The sequence below is a fragment of the Cavia porcellus genome, unplaced genomic scaffold (genome assembly GCF_034190915.1).
Source record: "Cavia porcellus strain 051 isolate PalLab524CR breed Dunkin Hartley unplaced genomic scaffold, mCavPor4.1 scaffold_4, whole genome shotgun sequence".
NCBI lineage: Eukaryota > Metazoa > Chordata > Mammalia > Rodentia > Caviidae > Cavia > Cavia porcellus.
This window is the reverse complement of record NW_026947487.1, coordinates 119,375,786-119,401,221: the sequence shown is the minus strand read 5'-3', so window position 1 is coordinate 119,401,221 and position 25,436 is coordinate 119,375,786. Positions and strand designations below refer to the sequence as shown.

General features: G+C 65.8%; 2 protein-coding genes across 4 annotated transcripts in view; one reads left to right on the top strand and one right to left on the bottom strand.

The window, feature by feature from the left end:
• Positions 1-4,530, top strand: part of Kiaa0513 (KIAA0513 ortholog) — a 37,785-nt gene extending 33,255 nt beyond the window's left edge. For both annotated transcript variants that reach the window (XM_004999246.4, XM_003460920.5), the window contains 3 exons: positions 848-928; positions 1,033-1,127; positions 1,785-4,530. In XM_004999246.4, coding sequence (XP_004999303.1) covers positions 848-928; positions 1,033-1,127; positions 1,785-1,834 — 226 coding nt within the window. In that variant the 3' untranslated portion in view covers positions 1,835-4,530. The remainder of the gene's footprint in view (positions 1-847; positions 929-1,032; positions 1,128-1,784) is intronic.
• A 2,059-nt stretch (positions 4,531-6,589) lies between these two features.
• Cibar2 (CBY1 interacting BAR domain containing 2) lies at positions 6,590-18,920 on the bottom strand. 2 transcript variants are annotated; one of them, XM_003460924.5, is made up of 9 exons: positions 13,345-18,744; positions 12,101-12,335; positions 10,577-10,645; positions 10,395-10,496; positions 10,247-10,252; positions 8,965-9,069; positions 8,043-8,156; positions 7,309-7,395; positions 6,590-6,834 (listed from the first exon to the last, which is right to left on the bottom strand). In XM_003460924.5, exons 1-9 carry the CDS (start codon positions 13,908-13,910, stop codon positions 6,718-6,720), a joined length of 1,401 nt encoding a protein of 466 aa, XP_003460972.5. In that variant the 5' UTR covers positions 13,911-18,744; the 3' UTR covers positions 6,590-6,717. The 2 variants fall into 2 exon arrangements, 1 of the variants encoding a protein (XP_003460972.5); XR_010047098.1 differs by having other exon boundaries at positions 6,741-6,834; positions 10,216-10,252; positions 13,345-18,920.
• Between the last annotated feature and the right edge of the window lie 6,516 nt (positions 18,921-25,436).

Below are 25,436 nucleotides of genomic sequence, written 5' to 3'. Positions count from 1 at the left end.
CTCTTTCTCTGTGGCCTCTCTGTGGCCCGCCACGCTGTCCTTGCTCTCTCCTTGCTCTCTCTGAGCCCTGCTCAGCCAGCCTCGTCTGCCGGGGAGCGGGCCTCAGCGAACGCCCCTCCAGCCTGCGACCCCCTCCTTGACACTGGGCTCCGTTAGTGCAGGGCAGTGTGGGACGGAGTGCGGCCCCTGGTGGCTCCTGAGTCTCTGCAGCCCTGCGCACCGGGAGGCCTCTCGCCGTCGTAGCCCTGGTCTCCGCACCTGACCTGCCAACCGGTGGCACTTCCTGTGCCCACGGGGCAGGTGACACTCATGACGTCACCTTCTATGCCTGTGCAGAGACAGGGAGGGGGGACTATCCCTGTCCCCGGGGTCAGCTAGTGCCAGGGCTGGGGGGGGCCGGGGGTCTCCTCCGTGTGCTGGAGGGGGAGGGGCACGCCGATGGAGCAGAGACACCCCAACAAGGCACGTCTGAGGACGGGACGATGGCCCTCAGATGTCCCCAGACTCCTGCAGACACTGCCCAGTGTGCTGGCTCAGGACGGCACTACCTGGCTCCTAGAACCCGGAGGCTCCTCCCTGTGTGGGTTTCTGTCCCCACGAGGCGCCTGGAGCACAGCAAGGACACAGGCACCCCGGCACAGTCCCGCACCCGCACCCACGGGCAGAGACAGCCATGCGGCCTGCGGGGCTCTTCCTGGCAGGAAGAGGAGACAAGGGAGTCCGCCCTGGGCCCTGCAGACTTCACGGGCCGCCTGCCTCGGGGTCACGGCGACAATGGAGCGGAGCTGGAGGGTGGCGATGTCTGCACCCGCCTCACCCGCCTCACCCCTGCCCTCCTGTGCCGCAGGGAGAAGTGGAGCCACATGACGCAGGAGGAGCGCGCCGACAGCCTGCGGTTCAACGAGAACATCACCTTCGGGCAGCTGGGGTAAGGGCTGGCGGGGCCCTTCTCACAGCTTGGCCCACCCCGCCCCGCGGCCGAGCCGCAGAGGCCCCCTGGCGCAGGGCCGTGACGGCTCCCTGTCCCCACAGCACCTTCACCCACAACATGCTGGCCTTCGGGCTGGGCAGGAAGCTATGCGGGGACTTCCTGAAGAAGCAGGCGGTGATTGGGAACCTGGACCAGGGTGAGTGCGGGCCGAGGGCCGGGCCGGGGCTCACACCCGCTGGGGACCCTCGATTCTCGGTCCCGAGTCCGTGGCAGTGGGCTGCCCATCTGCGGGCTGTCCCCAGCAGGTGGGGAGGTGGGCTGGGCCCGAGTGCAAAGCGCACACATGCCTGGAGCTCCAGTTCTGGTGCTTGCAGGGCCGAGACCCAGGCACCATTTGGTCCCTTCTCAGTGGTCACTGGACGAACCACCCCACAGTGCTGGGCACAGAGAGAGTGGGAGGCCGGGGTTCACCAGAGCCCCGTTCCGGGTGGCCTTGCCGTCACCCTCCAGCTGCCTTCCTCCTGCTCCCCAAGACCTTGCACATAGATGCGTATTGGATGGGCCAAGATGCTTAGAATAGGCGCCCCCATCCCACACCACAGTCGGGGCCCTGTAGGCTGTGCCCCACACACCCGAGTTGCTGCCAGCCCCCCTCACCAGCTAGGACAGGGACCACTCCATGCTTTCCCAGGCTCCCGGGGTGGGCAGGTCCTTGTGCCCTGGAAGGTGGCAAGACCAGACGGCCACAAGGGCTGTGGGACTCGGGCCTGGCTCAGGTCTCCGGAGACGAGAGCGGGGTGCAGTGTCCTGGTCGCTCTTTCTCTCCCGAGAACCACACTGCTGCCTCTTTCAGAGCAATACAAGCTGCTCAGCGACCACATCGAGCAGATGGCCTCGGAGTAGCAGACTGAGTGGACGGCGTTCTCCCGGGCCAGCAGTGGCCGTCGCCCCGCCCATGACCCTGCATGTCACCGGCAGCACCAGAGTCGCCCTTGCTGCCCAGAACTAGCTATCAGAAGACCCGGCTGCCTGTCCTTCTGTCCCCTGCCCATGTCTGCACCCGTCCTCGTGCCAAAGTGTCCCCAGGGACCGCTGCCCCGAAATGCCAGGCTCAGGAGAGGAGCCCCTGTGCAGGAGGAAGGGGCCTCAGCCAGGGTGGGCCCCTGCCGGTGTCTGCACACCACCCTGAGGGCAGAGCAGAGGCGAGGGCACGGAATGGGACCAGTGGGACGAGCCCTGGAGGTAGGGTCTCCGGGGCCGTCCTGGCTGCTTGCTCTTCTGTCCCCCTGTGTGACAGGAGCTAGGAGTCCCAGGAACCCACCGGGCAGACACCTCCTGTTTCAGGGAGAGAAGGGTGGAGCGGCTGCCATGTGAGACCGGCCCGCTGGCAGGGGTGGGGGTGCCCCGCGAGTCACGAGGACCAGGGCTGAGATGTCTGTGGGGTCGGGGGTGCAGAGAAGGTCCTTGCTTGGCACAGCCCCAACACCAGTGCCCCCCTAGGCGCCTGCACCCCGCAGCCCAGGCTTTGTGTCCTGTCCCGTGCGCCCCGCAGGTGTGTCCCTTACCCTAACTGCAGGGCTGGGACCCTCCACCTCTCCAGGGCGCTTGTACCAAGCCCGCCCTCGTGGACTCAGACAGGCATTGCACGGGACCCGGCTTCTCCCCGCTGCCCCTGTGGCTCCATATGTGACACACAGCCGACCGTCGCCCGCATGGTCCCAGAGGCCTGGGGCATGTGTATCCCAGATGCTGGCCACGGGTGGCAGCCCCAGTGTGGGTGGGCAGCTGATGGCCTGGTGTGTGTGCCACTTCAGCCCATCTTCAGTGGCGCCCAGCAGGATGTGTGGCCAGCTGCAGTATGGGCACCGTGTCTCCAGAGCGGTGGCCGTAGTCTCTGCTGAGTCTGGTTTAGGGAAGTCCGGTCACATGAAGGCTGCAGGCCCAGCGTCCCCTGCTGGACACCTGCTCCCCACTCACCCGAAGGAGCCGGCCCAGCTCCTCCTGGAGGTCTCCAGGCTCCGGCCTCCAGGGTGCAAGTGAGGTGGCCCTGGCTCTGCCGTCTTGGTGGGTGTCCCCCTGCCCTGTGGTGTGCACAGCACAGCCCCAGCCGTGTGCACAGGAGTGGGGTTCTGGCATCCTGGGTGACCCGTGCAGTGACCGGTGGCAGACAGAGCAGCTGTGGAGCTCAGAAGGATGCAGGGCCAGGGGAGGGTTGGCGTGGAGCAGCTGCGCGTGTGCAGGGAGGCGCTGAGGCTCGCGCCCTCGAGGGTGCAGGACAGGCTGGGCCAGTGCCCACTTCCCCACTCCGTGGGGCTGCAGCTGTGAGGCCCGTGCTCCCTGGGCCAGAAGTGCAAGGGGCTCCTGCCCCGTGGTCAGATGGCCCTGCTGGCACGGCTCCGAGAACGTCGGGTTTGCTGAGCACGGCTTGAAGGACTTCAGAAGCCAGAGTGCCCCGTGGGCGGGAGAAGGGACGTGGGGGAGAGGTCGGGCGCCCTGAGTGGCCGGCGGGGTCTGCGCGGGGGCACCTCCAGGCCTCTCCCCACGGAGTCTGCCCACCAAGCCATCTGCCCTGCTCCTGCTGACCGCTCGCCCTGCTCGCCTCGAGGAAACAGGAACTGCACTGGATGCCACTGGCAGATGCATGCTCGGGCATGGGCACACCCTGGACCCTGTGCTGTGCCGCGCGGCCTCGACACGGCAACTGGAGCAGGGAGGGGACAGAGGGGTCACCCCACACTGCCCGCCACCCGCGCCCCATCCCTGTGTCTGTGAGCCTTGGGCCACCCGCTCCGGAGAGATGCGGAGTCTCAGGTCCTTCGTGTGGTCGGGGCCACATCCAGGGGCTGCGTTGGGGGGCAGCAAGGGCTGCTTGGCTCTGGGCAGTGGGCTGAGGACCCGGGCCTGGCTGGCCCCACGGGGCCGGGTGTTGGTGTGTGGTGCCCAGGGGTCCTGGTCACATTGGACAGCGTCAGTCCTGCTGGGCACCGGCCCCCACCTAGTAAATCCCCCCCCCCACCGCTGCTTTCAGGATTCTGCACTTTAACCTGAGGGGTTCCTGTCCCGACCCCTCCTGTCAACCTAAGATGGGCGCAGGCCCTCCTGCTCTGGGCCAGAAGGACAGGCTCTCGGGAAGGACGGGAGCACTGTGAACAGAAACTGGCCCTGGGCAGGTGGCTCTCTCGGGCAGTGTGTTCAGGTCCAGCTGCCGAGAGGGGCCTGGACAGCAATGGGACTGTCACCTGCAGTGGCCCGGTGGACCAGAAGAGGACAGTCAGGCACCGGCCACCCGGAGAGCTGGCCCCTGGGGTGACATCCTGGCCTCTGTCCTCTGTGCAGTGGCCATGTGGTCTTGAGCTGCCCCTGTGCCGTCTTTCTGTCCCCTGTGGTTGCCCTGTGGTCCTGGTGTCGCAGTGTCACCGTTACACAGTCCTGTGTCCCCGAGGTGATGTCTGGAATGGAACTCGAAGGCAGGGAAAGTCCCCAGGGCGGGGCTGACAAAGCAGTCCTAAGGTCAGGGCTGCTCCTAGGGAGAGAAGTGTGGGTGTTGCACCCTGGGGGTCAGAGGCTGGAGCCGAAATAAACGATCTTTCCGAAGAAAAGTCTGCTCTTTATCCTGGTGTCTCAGCCCGCAACGGCTTCTCAGGAGGAAGCAGGGCGGCCTGTCCGTAGGGCGGGAGGGAGAGGACCCCGCCACTCCCCCGGGCGCCTGGGCCTCCAGCGGACCTCAGACCCCTAAGCTATGGGGACACCCCATCCGCTGTCCCTCTGGAAGCCGGGAGTCGTTTGGCGCCCAGCCGCAGCTGCCACCTCTCAAGCAGGAGGCCTCTGTCCAGCTTGGCTCAGCGGGTCTTTGCGGCCTCTTCCAAGTGAACCAAGCCGGAAGCCGCTTCCGGGTCCCAGCAGGGAAGGCCAGGCAGGGCTGCGGGCCCAGCTGCGACGGTGTCCAGGGACAGTGTCCCAAGGGCCAGTGTAGAGGCAGCCGTCCCGTGTTCCTGGTGCTTCCCCGGCCCACTCTTCCTGGCCCATGGGACAGCAGCCCTGGGTGTGGCCTCTGGGCTTCCCTCGGTGCTGGAAGTGGGGATCCTGCCCACCCCAGAGGGCAGATTCTGGGCTCAGAGCAAATTCTGGGGCTGGGGCACCTCAACAGGGACACAGGGACCTGACGAGCTAAGACCCCAAAAGGCCCAGGGCGTCCCGTCTCCAGCCAGCCCCCCACGTGTCTCCAGCTGCTCAGCCCAGGAGCCTCCACCCCTGCATCTGCTGCGGGGAGGGCGCCCCGGGAGCCCGGGCAGCGGGCAGCCAGCCGGGGTCCTGCCCCGGTGCACAGCAAACCGGAAACCTGGCGCTTTCCTCAGTGTGTTCCGGGAGCAGTTAAGACGAAGCCCTCCAAGCTCACAGAACTAACGGGATGAGGCCGCGGAGCTAACCCAGCCTCCGGGGGTGTTTCTCGGTCATCTGTGACCTTTCCACTGCCTGCGTCCCTGGGTGGCAGCCGAGCCACCTTCCGGCAGGGCCCAGCTCCTCCGCTCCCCCGGCCCCTAGTGCACCTGGCCCTACAAACGGCACCCCTTTCCAGCTGGGGACAGCAGTCCTGTTCAGGGCTCCATGGTGGGCACAAGGGCTGCGTGTCCTCCTGCCTGTCCTCGGTGATGGTGATTGGGACAGAGAGCGGAGGACTCGAGGGAGCAGGGGTCCCCTGACAGGTGCCCCAAGAGAGTGCAGGTGTCATCAGTCCTCCGGTGCTCCCACGAGGAAGGAAGTCCTGGTGCCAGCTGGGGAACCAAACCCAGGGCCCTCCGGCTTGAGGGGCCCAGAGAGCCCACAGGCGGGCCGTGGGGCGGGGTGCCGGGGACAGGGCGCTCCGAGCACGGTGACCCGATCTGAAGCATGGGCCCCACAGTGTCCTGCAGCCAGGGCTGGACTCGGGCTGGAGGTCCCGCTGTCCCAGGGCCCCAGGTCATGGGGAATCTTGGCCCTGCCTGCTGTGAGCTGCTGGTGCCTGCCACGGGATGTGGCCCCTGCATGGCGTTGGGGACAAGCAGGTGCATCTGGGGTTCAGCTCAGTCACACTTTGCAGCCCACTGGCCCCAAGGGTGTGTGGCGCTCAGGACAGGTGGCCCCGCAGGAGTGGGTATGTTAGTCCCAGGACACGACACATTCCCAGGCTCCAGCACAGGGGTCCCGGCACCGAGGGGACTTCCTGTTCTGTCCTGTCCTGGCCTCTGTGATCTGCCCAGGTCCCAGACCACCTCATGTGTCCTGTGTGTGTCGTGGGCTGGGCTGTGTCCCCCGAATTCCTGTGCTAAAGCCCTGAGCCCCACAGTGCAGGGTCCAAACATGGGGTCTGTGCCGATGTGGTCAGTGAGGACGAGGCCACCCTGGCACAGCACGCGGTGCCCCCAGTGGAGGGGACATGTGGCTGGAGATAGCACAGGAGGAGGAGGCAGACCCGGGCCGGCACCCCAGCTCCTGGAGGACCGGATCCCTGGCCCCAGGACCCAGACCCCTGTCCTCCAGAGCAGGAGGCCCCAAATGTCCCCATACCAGGCACGGCCCGTGACGCTGGGTCCTGGCAGCCCTGGGAAGCCAACCCACTGTGCTGTGGCCAGGACATTGGGGCTGGGGTCCAGTGACCAGGGGGGAGGGGCAGAGCAGGACTTCAGGATCACTCTGTGTTTATTACACTGCTCTCACAGCACAGATGGGGAAACTGAGGCCTGAGAGGCAAGACAGAGCCCTGAGAGCAGGGCCGCCCAGCACCTCCACCTGCGGCCCAGGGTCACCCGCTAGTGCTGGCGCCCCTGCTCCTGTCCCCGGAGGTCCTCCAGGGCCGCCTCATCCGCCGAGTCATCGCCACTGGCCTCCTCTTGTGTAGCCTGGCTCCCCGGGATGCTCCAGGTACTCTGGATGATGACAATGACAGTAACAATAATAACTCCTCAGCCTCCGCGCCCCATCGTCCTCCACAGTGGGGGGGCCTCCTCCGACGCTGCACACATGGCCTGTCCCCCCACCCTGTTGCCCCGGCCGAGCGTGGCCCCATGAGGCCCAGAGAGGCCGAGACTTTCCTGGAGCACCAGGCTGGGGAGCAGGTCTGGACCAAGCCTGCCCTGCCGGGGGGCTCTGTTCCCCCCAAAGCCTCCAAGGTGGGGTCCCAGGCACCGCCCCCGGGCCCGATTCCCCTGGCTGCACGCTCTGAGCAGCCCAGGAGCTGCCTGTGCCCGACGCTGGGCCTCACCTGGCCCCAACCGCTCTGCCCACGTCTGAGGACACCCGGCCTTGGAGGCCCCACGGGTGAACAGGGCGTGGGCCTGGCCAGGGCAGAGACTCTCAGCCCACCTGTGTTGGGGCTCAGCCCCACCAGCCCCCACACTCACCTGGCCAGAGGGCGGCCCCAGGATGGCGTCTGTGAGTGGCCGAGCCTTGACGTGCCCAGCAGCTCCCCATATCTTGGCTTGAAAGTCCTGCCCGGGAGCGACTGGGGTGAGCTGGACTCAGGGACACGCGGGGTGGAGGGTGGGAAGGGCAGGGACAGAGGCCTCAGAGTGACATCTGGCGCCCCTGCTGGTCACACCATGGACTCCATGGCACCCCAGAGTGGGATCGACAGGAGCACCCCTCCGGTCAGGAGGTTGCCCACCTCCTCCAGGGCCGGCAGCCTACAGGGATATTGTAGGGGGCTGGGGTGCAGCTCGCTGGCCGAGCCCTTGCCTGGCACGTGTGAGATAAATACCACTGGGTGAGCCCAGGGCATCATCTAACCTGTGCGATGGCCCTAAAGCCGGGGTGAATCGCGATCCATGGAGGGGCCCTGAGCCCCAGAGCCACCACCCAGGGTGACACCAGAGTGCCTGTCCCAGCACCAGCTGGGGGCAGCGTGTTCCCGCTGCCTTGCATCCTGATCTAACCCCAGATGCTGGCCACGCCAGAGCACGCTGGGCATCGGGCAGGAAGTGCCTCCCACCTCGCTGTCACCCTGAGCTCCCAAGGTCGGGCAGAGAGGACAAGGGCGGCCAGGGACGGACCCGCCACCACCAGAACAGGCCTTGGCAGTGCACGGAAGCCAGGGGCCGCGAACCCCACCACCACCGGGTTGCGCAGGGCGGCCCACCTGCAGGTCCTGCTCCGGGTCGTAGCTGCCCAGGGTCCGGCAGGCACTGGAGTACACTTCCACCGCCTTGGCGTGGAACAGCATCTCAATGGTCACGAAGTCCAGGAAGACCCTCTGGGGTGGGGGAGACAAGTCACCCAGAGGAGGCTGCCCCTCGGGTCAGGTCCTGGCTGGGGACTTTTTCTTTTCCTTTTGAGGCACGGGGGTGGGCGGAGGCTCCATCCCCAAGCCCCTGTTTTGATTTTTTATTTTGAGACAGGACCTCACTATATCACTAACTGCCTAGGCTAGATTCGAGTTTGAGATCCTCCTGCCTCAGCCTCACAGAGTGCTGGGATGGCAGCCATGGGTCACCACACCCAGTGCTGGGTGAGGAATTTTAATGTTAATTTTGGTTGATTTGTTCTTGAACTCTGTGATATACACATGCTGTGCAAAGGCCCAGGGGCAGCAAATGTGGGACCCTGGAGCTGCAGCGTGGAGGTCCTGGGGAGGAATCAGTCCTCGATCTCAGGACAAGGCAGGCATGCCGGGTGCCAGGCTCACCAGCTCTCCTGGGGCCGCGATTTGGAAAGTGGACGGGAGCAGCAGTGTGGACAGCAGGGGTCTCCCAAGTCGGTTGGTTTGTCCTTTGAGACCCTGGTGCCAGGCCCTTCTCACAAGAGCCGCGGCTCTAGGTGAGGGAGGAGGGCGCCCACAGCGTCCTGGGCCCCAGAGAGAGGCGAGGGCTCCTTCCATCAGTGGGGTGGTGGGGGAGGACAGTGGCCCTGAGCCTGCACTGGCCGCTGGGCAGCCAGGGGGCAGTGTGCCAGGCCTGGGCTTCACACCTGCACACGTGTCCTCGCGCTGATCTGCAGGAGCTCACACACGTGCACACACCTCGATGCACACCCACACACACCCTGGGCACCTGTGGTCCTACCTGCAGGTCCTTTAGCTTCTGCCGCTGGAAGGCGTTCACCGTGTCCTCCAGCTGCCGCGTGGTGCGGCTGGCGTCCACCGAGGCCCTCTGCACACTGTTCTCCGCCTGGCCAGGGACACAGAGTGTAGAAGGATCACAGGGGCCCAGCCCAACGACACTACTGTGCCCAGGCCTCGAGCGGCCTCCCCTGGCCAGCTCTCGGGCCCTGGGGTGCCCTGTGCCAATGTGGAGATTGGGGGCATGGCCGAGGAGGACGGTGGCCAGAGGGCCACTCACGGGTGAGCTGTGCGACCTCAGGTGAGTCACACGGCCTTGTGGGGCCTTGTCTCCTCGTCTGGAAGCAGGAGGTGGCACGGAGACACCCCTGGGGGGCAGCCCCCCAGCCTCTGCAGGGTCCTGGGGACACAGCCCTGCTTGTGGGCCACCTGGGCCTCTGGCTCATCTGTCCCTTTGATCAGTGGCCACAAAGCCTGCTCTGTGCCGAGCTGTCTGTGGAATGGGGCTCTGGGCTGTGGTGTACGAACCCGTGTGAACCTGAGCCTCAGTTTCCCCTTCTCTAGAATAGGACCAGCCCAATCAGGACCCAGGCACGTTGGCCGGTGCCCCAGAAGGTGCTGGCAACCTCTGACCTCCACCTGCAGATGCCACGCGGCCGGGGCACAAGGCCCCCAAGATGTCCACACCTCGAGTCTGGACCCATCGATGCCCCTCATGTGAGGAGTCTCCTGATCCCAGCCAACCGCAAGGGGGCCCTGGTCCTCAGGGGCAGCGGCAGAGGCTGGGTGTCTGGGAAGGGGACACGGGGATGGGGACAGAGGACCCTGGGGACTCACGCGGGCAGGTCTGCAGTGAGGAAGGCAGGTCGCGCTGAACCCCATTCCTGGGGGTGCGACCTGTGCACCCTGGATGTGGCCCAAGGGGCCCCGCCCAATGCTGATCCCTGGCTCTGAGGGACATGTCTCGGGGTGCGAGCTGCCACTCTGTGGCTGTCTGTCCCCTCAGCCACAGGAATGGACACGTGCGTCGGGTGGCACAGCTCAGGGGACAGCCAGGCCCCTCATGCCCTGACCCGGGCCTCTCTCGTGTGGACAAAGAACCCACCTTGGTGACCACGAGACAGGCAGCCATGAGAGGAATCTGAGGCCTGGGGGAGGGCGGCTTGCTGGACCCAGGGGTCCCCAGCCCCTTGGTCACCTCCCCATCCATCACGCACGCAGCAGCACCCAGCCGTGCCCAGCGCCCGCTCCTTACCTGCCTGCCCCGGGGAGGGCACCACACTCACCTGTGACTGCAAGGTGGGTTAAGGAGCCGGGGAGCCCCAGAGGTCTGCACCCCAGCAGAGCCCCCAACCGCCCAGCAGGCCCGGGCACCGAGGACCTGGCCACCACCCGGGCCAGGCTGCTCCTGGCGTGCTTTCCAGAGAAGGATACGATCACCTGCCGATCCGAGGGCGACTTCTGCCTCAGTTTCTCCAGCCTTTCCAGCTGTTTGAGCTCATGGCTTTGGACCCGCTTGAACCTCTTGATTTCAGCCTGAGGAGAGCACAGCAGATGCCCATCGCCCGGGGTCCCCCTGGCCACCCCACCACCGCCTGCCTGGGCGCCCAGCTCACCCGGGTCTGCTTTATCTGGGTGCCATAGAGCTTCAGGGGACCGATGACCTTGGCCTCCAGCCTCTCCACCTTGGGCAGGAGGGACAGCACAGAGGTCAGAGCCGCAGGCCAGGGAAGGAAGGTGGCCTCTCTGCCACCACAGGGGTGTGGCTCAGTGGTGGGCGCTGCCTGGCACGTAGAGGCCCTGGGTTCCAGCCCCGCACACCCACAAGCGGGGCAATGAGCCCACACCAGGCCTCGTGGCAGGGCACGGGCTGCCCCGGCTGACAGTGCCTGGCAGTGTCCTCCTCCTCCGTGCCTCTGGGGACTGGTGCGGGCAGTTTGTCCCCTGGTCTCCACGCCAGGCTCCCCAACTGCCTCGGGGGTCCCAGCACTGGGAGGAAGGCGTGCAGAGGGGCGGTGCCAGCCACCCCACAGCTGGAGGAAGCACAGAGCAGGCCCAGCACAGTCTCCCAGGGCTTGAGACCCCGTCTCCTTCTGGTGGGTGCTGGGGGGCAGCTGGGCCGTGCAGAGTGGAGTGGACCTGGGGCAGCGTGGCAGGCTGCACATTTTCACCACCGAGGTGGGTCCCCATGACACCCCTAGTGTGCAATTCAGGGGGCCAGCAGCTCGGGGCTCTGCACGCCACCCGTGCCTGTGTCTGGGGTGGCAGCGACATTCCTGGCACCCCTGGATGGCTGCTGATGCCACCGGCTTGGCTGAGGGGGGCCCAGAGTCCCCGCCCAGGCCGTGGCCTCCCTCGGTTCTGTCCCTCTCTGTCCCTGGATGGTTCTAACCTTAAAGTTTACAGTGACGTCCGCCTGGCAGGCCCAGGGCCACCTCCCACCACAGCGCCAGGGGTGAGCACAGAGGGAGCTGCCCCCCAGGCCCTGTGCCGGCAGCAGACGCAGGCCAGGCGGGTCCTCTCGGTGGGGCCCAGTGGGTGTGGGGGACTCGCCGTGTGGGGACAGCAGGCCCGCCTCCCTCCATCCCTCTCTACCCTTTGGGGGAGCACAGAGACCACTGCGCTGCCCACCCATGTATTTCCTGTTTCTGAGGCCTCACTATAGTTGTCCAGGCTGAACTCAAACTTGGGACCCTCCTGCCTCAGCCTCCCAGGCTGCTGGGGTTCTGGACATCTGCCACCACACCGGTGCACAGGCCTCTTGGTGGGCGCAGTCAGCATCCGTCCCGAGGACGCCTGCAGGTCCACCGGGCAGCAGGACCTGGACTTTGTGCTGCTCCTGCCACCCCTGCCGCGTGGCCTGTGGCCCGTCTGCCTGCTGGGTTGCACCGTCAACCCTCCCTCCTCTCTGTACCTCAGGCTGGGTGGCTTCCGGTGTGTGCCCATCCCCCTGCTGCCCACCAGCCTCTTGCTGCCCGACCGCCCCGGGTTGCCGTCCCCGCCAGGCCCCGTGTCTCCTGGGACCCTTGGCCCCGGGTCTGACACTGGGCTCCGCCTCTGCCTGCCTCGGCGAAGCCCTGGCTCTCAGTCCCCAGAGCGGTGTGACGGGAAGGGGACGGAGTGTCCACCCCGAGGCTCACTTGGGCCTGCCTGTAGTCCTGCACTTTGGCCAGGTCCTCGGCGACCTCCCGCAGCGTGGCCCGCAAGTCGGGGGCCTCGGAGCCGGCGACCTCGATCAGCTGCTTGACCAGCCGGTCCCCCACGTCCCGAAGCCGGGCCGTCTTGCGTGTGTGGGCGGCCAGCAGTGAGCAGAGCTGCCCGAAGTGCTTCTCGGCACTGACCACCGTGGCCTCCATCGCCCTCACCTGGCCGTCCCTGAGGAGGTGGGGGTCTGAGTGGCCGGGAGGGAGGGGACACCCCCGGGGCGCGGGGTGGCCTGGGTCACACAGAGGGCGTCCAGGCGGCCTCTTCTCCCCCTGCTGCCCTCACGCCAGGAAAGCCTCCATCCTCAGGACCCGAAGCTTTCTAAAAAGCCGAGGTCCCGGGGGTGGGGACACTTTCCAGTGACCCGGGACGGGATTGGAGCTGCAGCTTCCCCTCGCTTGGTGCCCGGAGGGGCTGGTGTCCCCGCAGCCGGGGACCGTAGCCTGCGAGCACAGGTCACCTGGGCGTCCCACGTGCTGAGCTTGGGCACGGGGCCTGGTCCCAGGCCTTTGGGGACAGTCCCGGCCCTCGCGTCCCCCGGGCCCTGCCCTCCTCCCTGCCCTCCTCCCTGCCCTGCGGCCTGGGCCTTGGCTATGTGCCTCCCTCCTGTCCCCGTCACCTCCTGACATGGTAGTGCTGGACCCTTCCCTTCCCTGGACACGGGCAGGGCCGTGCTGCCCTGGAGCTGTTCTGTGCGCCGTGCACAGGACTCGGGCTCCCCCTCGGGCTCCCTGCAGCCCCCTCTCCCCCGGGGCCCCGGGTCCCCCCCTCTTCTACCTGAGGTCCAGTCCCAGCCCAAGCACTGGAGGCCAGGCTCCTTTGCCTCCCACAGGTCTCAAAGCGGGGGCTGCCTTTTTCCTGGGCCGGGGAGGGCCCTGTCCTGGCGCCCTCTGGGACACTGTGGTTGCATCCGGGCTGGGAGGACTCGCACTAAGCCCAGGGCCCCCTGCCAGGCAGGTGCAGTGGGCACAGCACAGAGGGGTGAAGCTGGCGGGTTGGGGATGAGGGGCTGTCCAGGGGGCCAACAAGGGCCCAAGAGGACCTGGCAACAGCAGCTCCCCTGGTGTGGGCCAGGGGCCTGGTGGTAAGAACCCGGGCCCCTGCCGTCCTCCCCTCCCTTCTTCCCGGGGTGTCACCGATCCCTGCCTCCTCCTCCCTCCCGGCCTGTGTGGCCACTCACCTGGAGAGGACGACGTTCATTGTGGCCCTGGTGGGTGGCCCTGGCCCTGGTCCTGGTCCTGGGGAATAAGGACAGGGCCCAGGGCGCCAGGCAGGGCTGGGCGCGGCTGCGTGCTCAGGGCTCAAGGGACGCTGCTGCTGGGTTGCCAGGCAACAAAGCCACCCCAGGCGGCCTGGGCAGAGCCCATCTGGTCTCCTGGCAACCCCTCCCCTGGGGCAGCCTGGTGGGGAGGGGACCCCGGGAAGAGGCTGCACAGAGAGGGAGTGGACAGGTCCCTGAGGCAACAGGGACCCCTTGTGTCCCTTTGCCGGGTTCCACAGGGCTCCTCTGCACCCCTCGGCCTGTGGGGGGCATGGTCCTTCCTTCCTGCCAGCCCCCGAGTCCAGCTGTCGGGGCTGTTCAGGCCGGGTGGGCAACAGGGTCCGGCTCTCCCAGTGGGTGGGGAGAGCCAGGGGCCCAGCTCGGAACGAAGCATCCCTGTGTCTGCTGTGGTCCTGGTGAGGACCAGGAGGCTGAGGCAGGGCCACACTAAGCTGGTGAGCTAGCGGGTCCCCCTGAGCGTGCATGTACACCCCAGACCTCCATGTGACCAAGGCCGGGCAGAGTCAGCGAGCCAGGAGCTCGCTCTGTAGCCCTCAGACGGGTGGCGGGGACCACGGCTGCGGCCACCGCGGTGGTGGCAGTGTAGGGGGCCGGCAGGGTCCGAGGGGGACTCTGCTCTGCTCTGCTCTGCTCAGCTCTGTTTCCTGTGGCTCTGGTCCCTCACACGGAGCTACAGCCCCAGCTCTGTTTAGTTCTTTTAATATTTGACCTTTTGTGTACAAACATAGCGATTTTAATCAGCTTAATATAATTTGTGCGGCAGCGAACTCGGGTGACAGCAGCGTTTGCTGCCACTGTCCCCACGTGCTGGGCAGCTCCACGGTGTGCCGGGGACGCTTCCTGCAGCTCACCTGCCGCAGTTGTCAGGTTTCTCTGGCTGTTTGCAGCTCACCCGCATCGCCGGGGCTGGGCGTGTAAATTCCTCCCACCCAGCGGCATCCCCGCCCTGGGTAAAAGTAGTTTTTAAAATTTGCTTCGGGACAGGGTCTCCCTAAGTGACCAGCTGGGCCTCCACTTGGGAGCCTCCTGCCTCAGCCTCCCAGAGAGCCCAGATTAGAGAGGAGAGCGCCAGTACGCCCGCCTCCCCACAGTGAGGAGGTCATTTTGCAATAGCAGACGCAGGACACCCACCTGGGGTGAGTGCCGGTCCCCCAGGTGACCGCACAGGACCCCACCTGACCCCCAAGCCCCAGCCGTCTCCAGTGGGTGTGGATGGCTGAGTACCGGGCCGTCTCCTGGGGACGCCTCCTCGCCGTGCCTCTGGGGAGCCCTGCGGTGCCCCCTGGGACCTGGTGCGCACCAGGCCCCGTTCTTGGGGACCTGATTCTTGGGGACCCGGTTCTTGGGGACACGGTGAAGCGGAGCAGCCTGCGCTGCCATCGAGGGCCACGCGAGGGCGGCAGAGACCCCAGAACGGCGCTGGGCCTCCTCGGTCCGCGCGATGCGGCCCCCTGGTGGCCAGAGCGGGGAGAGCGGCGGGGTGCTGGGCACTGCGGGCCAGGGCTGCTGACCTTGGGCACCCCCGCCCGGGCCCTGTGTGTGCCGCGGCTCGGGGCCGCTGTTATCTGTGCGCAGAATGGGGCCCCCGTACCCCGAGACCCGCAGCTGGGCAGTTTCTGGGTACCCCTGGGTGCTCCCCTGAGGGGGTCGGGGAGCCCCAACTGTCACCTGGGAAGCCCGCGCCCCTCTGTCGCTGAGGACACAGGCGGGAACCCTAAGGACTCGTTACACGCCCAGCTCCTCTCCCTGCTGTGTACGAGCTGTACACGGGACCTGGCGAGGCTGCCCGCACTGGCCTCCGCCTCTGGACCCTCCTGCCTCAGCCTTCTCAGTGCTGGGGTCTCTCCCAGGCTGCTCGGGGAGCCATTCACCAGGTTCCACAACTTGTGCGCATCGAGGGGATTCCTGCCTGTCTCTTACGAACTCTGTGTGCGTAATTCTTATTATTCCATCCGCCTCCTCTAAGAAAGGCTTCACGCAAAATGGAGGAATCCACACCCACTTCCAGACCAGATGCTTGTTGATGTCCACTACTGTCCCCCAGCTCCATTTTCATGGCTGTATACTATTTCCTTCCACTGTGTGTGCTTGGACATGGTCCACCACTGGTGACTGTTTGCCGAGCACCCACCGTGTACACGGGCACTCAGAGGCACTGAGGCTGCACCGGTGAACAGACCAGAAACCAGCTCCGTGTTTGCCGTGAGAAAGGTCTGGGACATTCAAGGGTCCAGGGTTCGATGTTCCTAAGGGCCACAGAGGCGTGGGCAGGCAGGGAGGATGTGGGGAGGACGGAAGAGGGTGCTGGGAAACACCGAGGAGGAGGAGGGGAAGGGGGAGGGGAGGAGGAGGAGGGGGAGGAGGAGATGGAAGAGGAGGAGATGGAGGAGGGGGAGGAGGACGGGCAGGCGCCGCCCACCGTCCCGCCCTCTGCTCTTCCGCTGACCTGTCTGGACCCCTGGGGACCCCGCAGCCAGGCGCCCTGGTTCCGGTCCCACTGTGCCATCCCTGCCCTGTGACCGGCGCTCAAACCTTAGTGTCCGCCGTGGAGCAGCCGTGGCCGCAGTGTAGGACGGTGAGGCCCTGCCCCACCGCATCCTGAGTGGCAGAGGATGGACAGACAGACAGACAGACTGCTGGCTGCAGAGCCCGTGGGTGGCCCTGGGGCAGGGCACTGTCAGGACGCTTACACACGCGTGTGAGCACAACAGCACCCTGAAGCACGCGTCCTTCATCCCTGTGAGCCTCCTGGTCACGAGTGTCCTCCGTATCAACCCCAGAGGACTCCAGACCGGGGAGACCCCCGGCCCCACCCCAGCCTCTGACTCTGAACAATCCTGCATCATTTCTGGGGCTGGGAATTCTGCCTGTGAGGGCTGCTGGGGCCCGGGGTGCAGGGCAGCCAGTGTCCCTCTGTCCATCCACTCCAGGCAGTGCAGGCCTTCGAAGCCGGCAGCTGCATCCCCATCTGCAGATCCTGGCCGAGGTGGCCCCAGCTCTGCTGAACACCAGTCAGAAGCGGCCGTGAGCTCGGGAACAGCCGCCTGCTCACCTCGGCTGAGGCCTCACCATCCGAGTGCTCTGCCCTTCAGGTCACCCCTCGCCCAGGTCAGCACTATGTGGCCTGTTAAGGATGGGACAGGCAGGAAGGGACAGGTACAGTTAGCCAGGTTGTTCACTGCATAAATGCACTGAGCGAATCCTTGCTTTACAGCAAGCCCAGGCTGCGCGCTGTACCCATGGTGCACCTCTTCGAGTCCCATACGGCCCTCGGTGGGAGTCATTATTCTCAAATGATGAAGGCAGAGCCTTGGGGTCCCCCAACTGACCCTTTCCCAGCTGCATTGGTGGGGCTGGGAGCTGGCGGGAACCAGAGTGTCCTGCAGAGCAGGCCCTGACTGACTCCAGAGCCCCCCACACCCAGGACCGGGGCTTGGCTGCTAGGAACACAGCGCTGGGCTGGGGACGGGGCCCTCGCTGGCTCAGTCAGCCTCCTAGGCTCGCCGTCCCTGCCTGTAAAATGGGCAGGTGCTGTCCTGGAGCCAAAGCAGGGGCCGGACTGGACACGCGCCAGAGTGTCTCAGCACATGCACTGGTCGGTGCTCAGTGTGGACACCTCGGCCTGGGAGGTCCGACCCAGCCACGGCCTCGGAGGGCTCAGTCCACGCCTGCTGCCCCGGCAGGAGCACCATGGCGGCAGGGTCTGGCGGAGGTCCGGAAGCATCAGGATGGGGAAGCCACAGGCAAGGGCAGGGACAGTGTGTGTCCCCCAAAACCATGCCCAGTCCCCCCTTATCCGGTTAAGCCGCTCCCAGGAGCAGGTCCCCCGATGAGTCCGTGGACGGGCGGATTCATCAAACGCAGCTGGACCCAACCACTTTCCCAGCCAGAAACACACGAGGCTTCGGGGACCCAGAATTCAAACTGACAGCACCTGCGCTCAGCAGCGGTTGGAATCAGGTCCGAATCGTGCACTGGACGCTGCCCGTGAGGACACAGGCTTGGTGCCCACTCAGCTGTTCCCTGCCCCGTGCCCGTGCCACCCTGGCACTCGTGGTCCTGCAGGAGCTCTTCAGAGGAGTTGCCGCCCAGGGCCCCTCCTGGAATGGGCCAGACCCAGCACCCGGGTCGGGTCAGGGCCTCGTGGGTGGTCGCGACCTGGGAACAGGGCCCAGCGCAGGGGCCTGGCCTCTCCTGTTCCTGCCCGCTGGCGCCGGGCCGTCCCCACCTGGCCCTGTCCATCTGGCTGCCCCCTCCTCGCACCACTCACAGGAGCAGCACAGGCAGGCGGGGCGGGGGAGCAAGAGGACAGTGCCGGGACCCAACTGGACCCTGTGGCGGAACCGGGGACCCTTCCGGCCACCCTCCCTGCTCCCCTGGTTTGTGGGGGCCGCGAGGGAAACTGGGCCAGGGGACAGAGGCCCTAAGTGACAATCACGTGGTTCCCTCTTGCCGGCCGACAGGTCCTGTTGGGCAGGTCACTCACTCTGCGGGGAGCCTGGCTCTGGCTAAGGAGCCCTGTGCTCCGGGCTGGGGTCCCCTCTGTGCGTCCTCCTCATTCACACGGGGCACTGCCTCGGCTGGGCCCGGCTTCTCTGGTTTCACCCCTAATCCCCCCAGCCAAAGCTTGTGGAGTGTGACCCTCGATCCAGGACGCTCCGTGGCTCCCCTAGAGCCCGGAGGATGGTGGCCCTGACTGTGCCCCATGAGCCACCCTGGTCCCCACTGCGAGACAGGCTTCACCCCGAAGACGGCGGCAGTGCAGGGACCCCGTGAAGGCACATGCAGGGCTGGAGGCCCGGGGTTCCCCTCAGCACCATGGGAAAACCGTAGCAGGGTGCTCACGTTCACGCTCAGGCTCACGCTCACGCACGCAGGTTAACACTCCAGGGCCGGCTCCTTCCTCCTGCGTGCAGGAGGCGCCCAAGCACTGGGCATCCGAGTCCTGGGGCACAGGCAGCCTGCCCCCTCCGGAGGTCTTGGTCAAGGGTGCGGGCACCGTGCGCCGTGTCATGTGCCCAGCCCCGCCCTGCGAGTTGGGTGCACGGCGTCCTCACCCGCCCCCAGGGGAGCGCACCCCACAAGGCACCAGGCTCCGCTCTGCTGCGCCCCACGTGGCCCCGCCGCAGGGCCAGACTCGCTTCTGCCCGCACCGTGTGCCCGGCACGCACAGTCGGGGCGCAGGAGCTGTGCTTTCCCCACCCGGCTCCGGGGCGTTGCAGAGGACCCGGCCCCCTCGGGGACCCCATGGCGCAGCCTCCCTCCCGTGCTCGCTCTGGGGCCCCGGATTCCCGGGAAGGAAGAAGACGCCGCCCAGACCTGACGTCAGCGCCAGCAGCCCTAATTGGTCCTGGAGCCTCATAATTCTGGGCGTCGGGACGCGCGTCTGGGAACCTCGAGGCCAAGGTGCAGGCTCGACCTGAAGCCGGGCTTTGTCCCCCGCTGGCTCCGGCCCAGCCCTGCCGGGCTTGTCACCGCTGGGGGGCAGAGGCGGATGCTGGCTTGCGCCTGCCAGGGCTACAGAGCTCCCCGCGGAGGCCCCACAGGACCTTCCCGCCCTTGGTCCCCGGCCACGGGCCGTCCTGCTCCTGTCTCCCTGCAGCTGCCTCTGGGAGGAGAGGCCAGCTGGGCCGCGGGTCTGCTGAGGCCTGGGCTCGGGGGACAGGGACAGGAGAGGAGAGGCCCCCACAGCCTCAGCGGGAGAGACCCTGCCAAGAGGGCCGGGCTGCGGCCGCCTGGGCTAGAACATTCCGCCATGTGCAAGCCAAGAAACTCCCAGAGAAACACGGGAGCGTCCAGCCCGTGAGGAGGAAGAGGATTTCCTCTCCGGGCAGCTCCTGTGGCTGTGGGCCTTCAGTGACGGCCTCGCTGGCAGCCAGGACGGGGAGGGGGGGCAGGAAATGGGGTCCAGGCGCCAGGCAGCACCAAATACGGACAGACTCAAGGGCGAGACTCGGGCCAGGCCAGAGCAATGCTCGGAAATGACGAGCACGACCCAGGGAGAGGCCCTGCTGCTTTGGGTTGGGTAAACTGAGGCACTGGTGGTCAGTCCCACTCGTAGAGCTGCAGGTCATGGGATGATAAGTGGGGTAAGGCCCGCCCAGCACTTCCCGGGTGTCGCAGAGTCCAGCGGGGCACCGAGAGGCGACTGCACCCCCCAGAGCACAGCAAGCCACACTGCTGTCCACTCTGGGGAGAAAGACTTCAGGGGTCAGAGCGGCAGGTCGCAGGGTAGCAGTCCCCCCCCCCCCCGCTGACTTTGAGCCACCATAGGCCAGGAGCTCAGTGGTCAGCGCCTTCCTGGTGTGCGTGAGGCCCCAGGTTCTGTCCTCAGCACCGCACACGACCAGTGTGCAAACAACCTGTGGTCCAAGTCACCAAGGCGAGAGCCAAGCACACACGCGGGAAAGCCTTCCACAGTGGGCACAGCCGGTCCTTGTGCAGTGCACAACCTGAATAACGGGACGTAAAATCCTGATGAGTAACTGAGTTTGAATTGGGGCACTGCTGCTGTACAGCCTGGGTACCAGTTCCTGACTCAGCCCTACCCAGTGACCAAGGGCACGGAGGGGGTGAGGGACAGGAAGGAAGGGGCCTTCCTGGGCTTGGAACATTGACAGAGCACAGGGACGGCCAGGTCCCAGGGATGTAGGAGCTGGAGGAGGGAGAGGCTCAGGTGTGTGTGTGTGTGTGTGTGTGTGTGTGTGTGTGTGTGTCTGCATGCACCCCTGTGCCCTCTGTGCAGGGCAGGGCTGGCCCTGGCTGGTGATAGCCCTGTGACTGGGACAGATGCAGCCAGCTGGGCACCCTCCGGCCCTGCTCATGGGGGAGCAGCGGCTGCTGCTCATCAGAGGGGGTGGCAGCACCTGAGGGTCCGCAGCACTCCCTGGGCACCGTCTGCATCCCGGGGCTTGGGGGTGGCAGGGGAGAGGAGGTGGGGGCCCCGCTTTGGCCACCCCAGGCCCAGCGAGGGCCCCAGGCTGTGAGGGCCTCTTCCTGGGTCCCTTCTCCTTTCCAGTGGGGAGACTGGGCTGGAGGGGAGGGGACAGAGGAGCAGGCAGGAAGGGCTGGGCACCGTCTGGGGGCCTCAGTGACCCGGTTCCTCCCCAGGGACCCTTGGGAATTCTCAGCTTCCAGTGGCTTCTGGACTCCTGCCCCACGGGCACCCCACGGGAAGGAAGCCACATCCACGGCCTCCCCTCCCTGTGTGGCCCCCAACTCAGGGCCCTCGGCTGCTGAGGGGCACAGCCCCGAGTTGCACAGGACACCTGCTCAGGGTCCCAAAGGGCGTCCCGGGATCTGGGGCCCTGGCCTTCTGCCCGCCTGCTGCCTGCCCAGGGCGGGACCCACCTGGCCGCTCCTTCCTTCCTGTGGCGGCTTGAGGGGGTTCCGGCCACACCTTTCCTATGGCCCCCACACTTCCCAGCCCCCTCCCTGCCCGCCGAGGCTCCAGGGCTGCCCACCCCTTCCGGCCGCTCCTTCAGGCACAGGGCAGGAGCTGGCTTGGCAGTCCTGGCAGCAAGTGTCAGAGACGGGGGACCCGAGGCCCCAAAGGTCAGGATCATACACCCATGTCCTTGTGGGCACAAGTGTAAAACCTGAGTCTAGGGGGTTCCATCCGGAACAGGACGTCTAACCACTGCGCCATCCTGCTTGCTGCAGACACTGCGGGCCCCAGGGCTTGGTGGGCTTCCTCCCCCCCAGCTTCCTCCATATCCCGGCCTGTGGTGGGGCTGACGGCATCCCTGGCAGCTGCTGGCACAGGGGACAGATGTCTCCTGGAGTGCAGACAAGGCAGAGGGTCGAATGTGCATCTGTGCGCCTGCATGCGTGTCCTCAGCCTGCCAAGAGCTAGGTGGGCGCCGTGCAGGGTGGCGATGCAGGTGGGACACTCAGGGCAGACCCTGAGCCGTGGGGACGGTGCCCTGACCTCATCGCAGGCCTTGGTTTCTCATTTGCAAGGTGAAGAACACAGAGTGTCCACCCTCGGGGCTCCCCTGAAGAGAGGGGGACCCAAAGCAAATGCTGCTCAGCACCGAGGACAACACGGGGCGACTGAGGCCACGGGAGGGTCTAGGATAAGCGTCCTCCGGGTTCCCCCGGCCCTGGCCTCAGCTGGGCCCTCGTCCACCCCAGCTGGCCAGCGGCCACGCCCTCCGGGGCCTCTGCAGAGCCTCACAGCCACCATCCCTCCCCCCACTGCTCTGCTGGCCTGGCCGGGCTGACCGGCCCTGGCCTCCCTGCACCCCCAGGGGGCACAGCCTCTCCTCCCCTTGTGCCAGCTGCTTGTTCCCCTTCAGCTGCCCTGATTTCACGGTGCTCAAATGTTCAAGGTCGCGGGGTCGGCTGCCAGGGGCTTCTCCTCCCGCTTCCCAGCAGCTGGGTCCACCCGGAGCCCTCGGCCCCACACTGGCCAGCGGCTTGCTGGTCTTCTCCTGTGATGAGCTCACACAGTGCCACCGTTGCTGGGTGAGCTCAGAGGAGTGCCAGGCTGCCTTGGGACCCCCCACCTAGGGGACCACTTCCCAGTGTTCCTCTCAAGGCCTGAAGAGCAGGAGGGATGCTCGCCCTCCCCACCTAGAAGGATCCCAGGGAAGCACTGGGATTGGCCTGCTGAAGTCACATGCCCCTCTCTGCACCAATCACAGTGGCCAGGAGAGTGGAAAACTGGGATTGGCTGGGTCTGGGTCACTTGTTTTTCTGTTGCCAAGAGGTAAAGACAAACTCCTGAGATTGGCATCTGCTTCCAGGACCTCAGGGAAGGGACAGGGCAGAGGTCCTTTCCCGAGACAGGGAGGGGCGCAACCTGGTCAGATGCACGGCAGTGCCAATCCCAGGGAGAGGGTGGGCAGGGTGGGGCATCCCCTTCTGAGGGCACTGTGAACCCGCACGCATCCGGGCAGCTGTGACCCCCAGTGCAGGCCTTCGGGAGCCTCTGCCAGGCCGTGCGGTGCCCGGCCTCTCCCTGCCCCTGGAGTGCACATTGCAAACATCTGGTGCTGGCCTGCACTGGGGGTCCCTCCTGGGGTTCCCTGCCGCTGACAGGAACCAGCGCGCGGTTTTATTACCCACAGAGCACATCTGGGAACATTCTGGGCCAGCCCCGGAGCCCACGCCCGCCGTGAGGTGGCAGCAGCCCAGGAAGGCGCCCTCCTCCCCCCACCCCTCCTCCCGTCCCCCTCCAGGCCGCCATGTGACCGCACTTCTGCAAGGCAGCACAGCATCGACCCAGCCCTGGGAGCAGCTGGGCCAGCAGGGAGGTAGGCCCTGCCCCACTGCCAGGAGCCGAGCAAGTGCGGTGGCTTCGGAACAGGGACCTCGGGGAGCTGCAGGCCTGATGCCACGCTCACCCTCACCCCACACCTGCCTCCCCTGGTCCCTCTCCTTTCTGTCTTCCTGTGGTCCTTCTCTTTCCGCCACAGCCGAGGAGGAGGAGGAGGAGGAGGAGGAGGAGGAGGAGCAGGAGAAAGAGGAGGAGGAGGAGGGGGAGGAGGAGGAACAGGAGGAGGAGGAGGGGGAGGAGGGGCAGGAGGAGGAGGAGGGGGAAGAAGAGGAGGGCCCCACCCGAGCCTGGGCCAACGACGGGGTTGGGAAAAGCCCTCTGTCCATTTCTGCAGGTGCTGTCCTCCAGAGAGAGCAGCCCTGGCATCTGGACGTGGCCTGGAGCTGCCCTGGGGTGGACAGGGTGGGCCGGGCTTCCTGAAGGGAGCTCTAGAGCGGGGTGGCCGCTTGGGGTGCCAACCCGTCTGTCCATGCACCCGGGGCTGCAGTCCCCACCAATGCCACCGCCTCTGCAGCCTGTTTATTTTGTTTAAAGCATCAATTCTTGGTTCTGCTTGTGGATAGACTTGAACCCAGACCCTGCACCCTGCGCTCCATCCCCAGCCCTTTTCCTGTGTCATTTCTAGAGTCTCCTAAGTTGTCCGGGCTCTAAACTGTGATCGTCTGGTCTCAGCTCTTTTGCCAACGAGCAGCCTTGGCAGGGTGGACGGGCCGAGACCCTGGGCTGGCGAGGCCCTGGGTGCCCTAGCAGAGTCTGCGGGATGAAGGGCCCGGAGAGGTAGAGAGCAGGGCCTGGCCGCCGGGCCCCGGCTGTTGTGAGGACTCTGGGCGTTAGGGGAAGAGCCAGGAGGCGGGCGATCCCTGGGCTGACTCCGGCCTCCGCAGGCCCCTGCAGGGTGGGAGCGGTGCAGGGGAGGCTGGGCAGGAGCAGCAGCCAGGTGTCACCACTTAAACTGGAGGTGACAGTGCTGGGTGGGCAAAGGGACGGGCCTGGGGGCCGGAGGGTCCCGGGTTCAAATCTCCACCTCCTTACTTTGGGCCTCTGAGCTTGGGCGAGCGCTGGGCTCTGGGCCTCAGTTTCCCCACCTCTGGACTGGGAGGAGTATGTCAGCCACCAGGCTCAGGGTGGTGCAGTGGCTGGTGATGACGGTCAGGAATAAGAGGGGCCCTTCGGCCCCGGGTCCCCACAAAGCTGGGCCTGAGGGCAGAAAAGCTTCAACTTTCAAAGCTTAATTTGCCTGTTTCTTTTGTTGCTTACACCATTTCTAGAAGTAAAACGTTCTCATCCGAGAACCTGAAGGTTTCCCTCTGTGCTTTATTCTAAGAGCCTGGCAGTCTTCACCACACTTTGCTCCACCTGAAGTTAATTTTTCTCTATGCCATGAGGCAGGGATCAACCCCATTCCTGCGCACGGCGACTCTGCTCCCACTAGTGACCCTGAAACGCTGGCCTGGAGCTGTGAGAGCTGATTCTGGACTCTGGACTCCTCTGCACTGGTGACGTCTGTCCTTACCCACAACCACACAGCCTCCACAATGGTGACCAGGACGGAGGTGGCTGTTGCCACCATACCGGTGCATCCTCCCGGGGGCCAGCTAGGGCAGCATTGGGACCTTGGAGGGCTCAGTCACATTAGCGCCACATGGCCAGCCTGACAATGGAGCGGTGGACAGAGGCAGATGGAGGCCAGACAGACCTCAGTCAGGGCTGCTGTAGCCAGGGTCAGCACTGGGAGGGCCTCAAACACCAGGTTTTAGTGTCTGAGATTCGATGCCTTAGGCCGTAGGAGCCACGGAAGACAGGTGGCCAAAGGGTGGGGTGAGCTCGGGGGTCAGGGAGGTGTTCCCTGCAGACCTTAGGGGCCCGTCACCCTCACGGTGCAGCCTTTTCATTCCTCCCTGGGGGCCGCCACTGGTGGCTCACAGCGGTCCCCTACGGAAAGATTGGGGACCACGGCACCTCTTTCCTGCACCCAGGGTCCCCTCAGTGGGCAAAGCAGTGCATTGTATGTTGGTCTCCAGGATTTCTTGCCCATGAGCTGGACAGATCTCCGTGCAGATCCGCTCCAAAAGGCCCATGCTGCAAGCTGGGCCAGGTTGGGTCAGTGGGAGGGCTGCTAACTCAGGACACGGGGCTTTGCAGGGGGCCTTGTGGCACATGGATGCTCCTCTCATGGTCATCTTGTGCTGGGCGTCAGCTACTTCCCAGCACCCTCTGCGGCTTGGCCACCTCCCAGTGTCCTCTACTGCTAGGCCATTTCCCAGAATCCTCTGCTGCATGGCCATTTCCCAGCATCCTCTGCTGCATACCCAACTCCCAGCTCCATCTGTGATGGCAGGTGCTGAGCTGGAGTGGGCCACCACTCTGTCCCCACGTGGCCAGTGGCCCCTCTGCCCTTTGCAGCCCACAGAAACAACGCCAAATCAGGCTTGGGCAGAGCAGGAGGTCAGGACCTTTGTAGGGCTGTGCTGCTTCCTGGAGAAGAGGCCCCTGCCCCCCTTCAAGTCCTGAGGCTCAACCCCTGGCACTGTGGACAAGGCGGTGAGCTGCCCGAGGTCACCTCCCCTGCCCTCCCCCACCCAGGGACTGGACAGTCACATCTTGTCACTCCCAGCCTCAGGCCAGCTTTTGGCTGAGGCAGGGACATGCACGGCCAAAACGGAATTTAATTTATACAAACAGCGTCCGCCCAGCGCCAGCAGCCAGA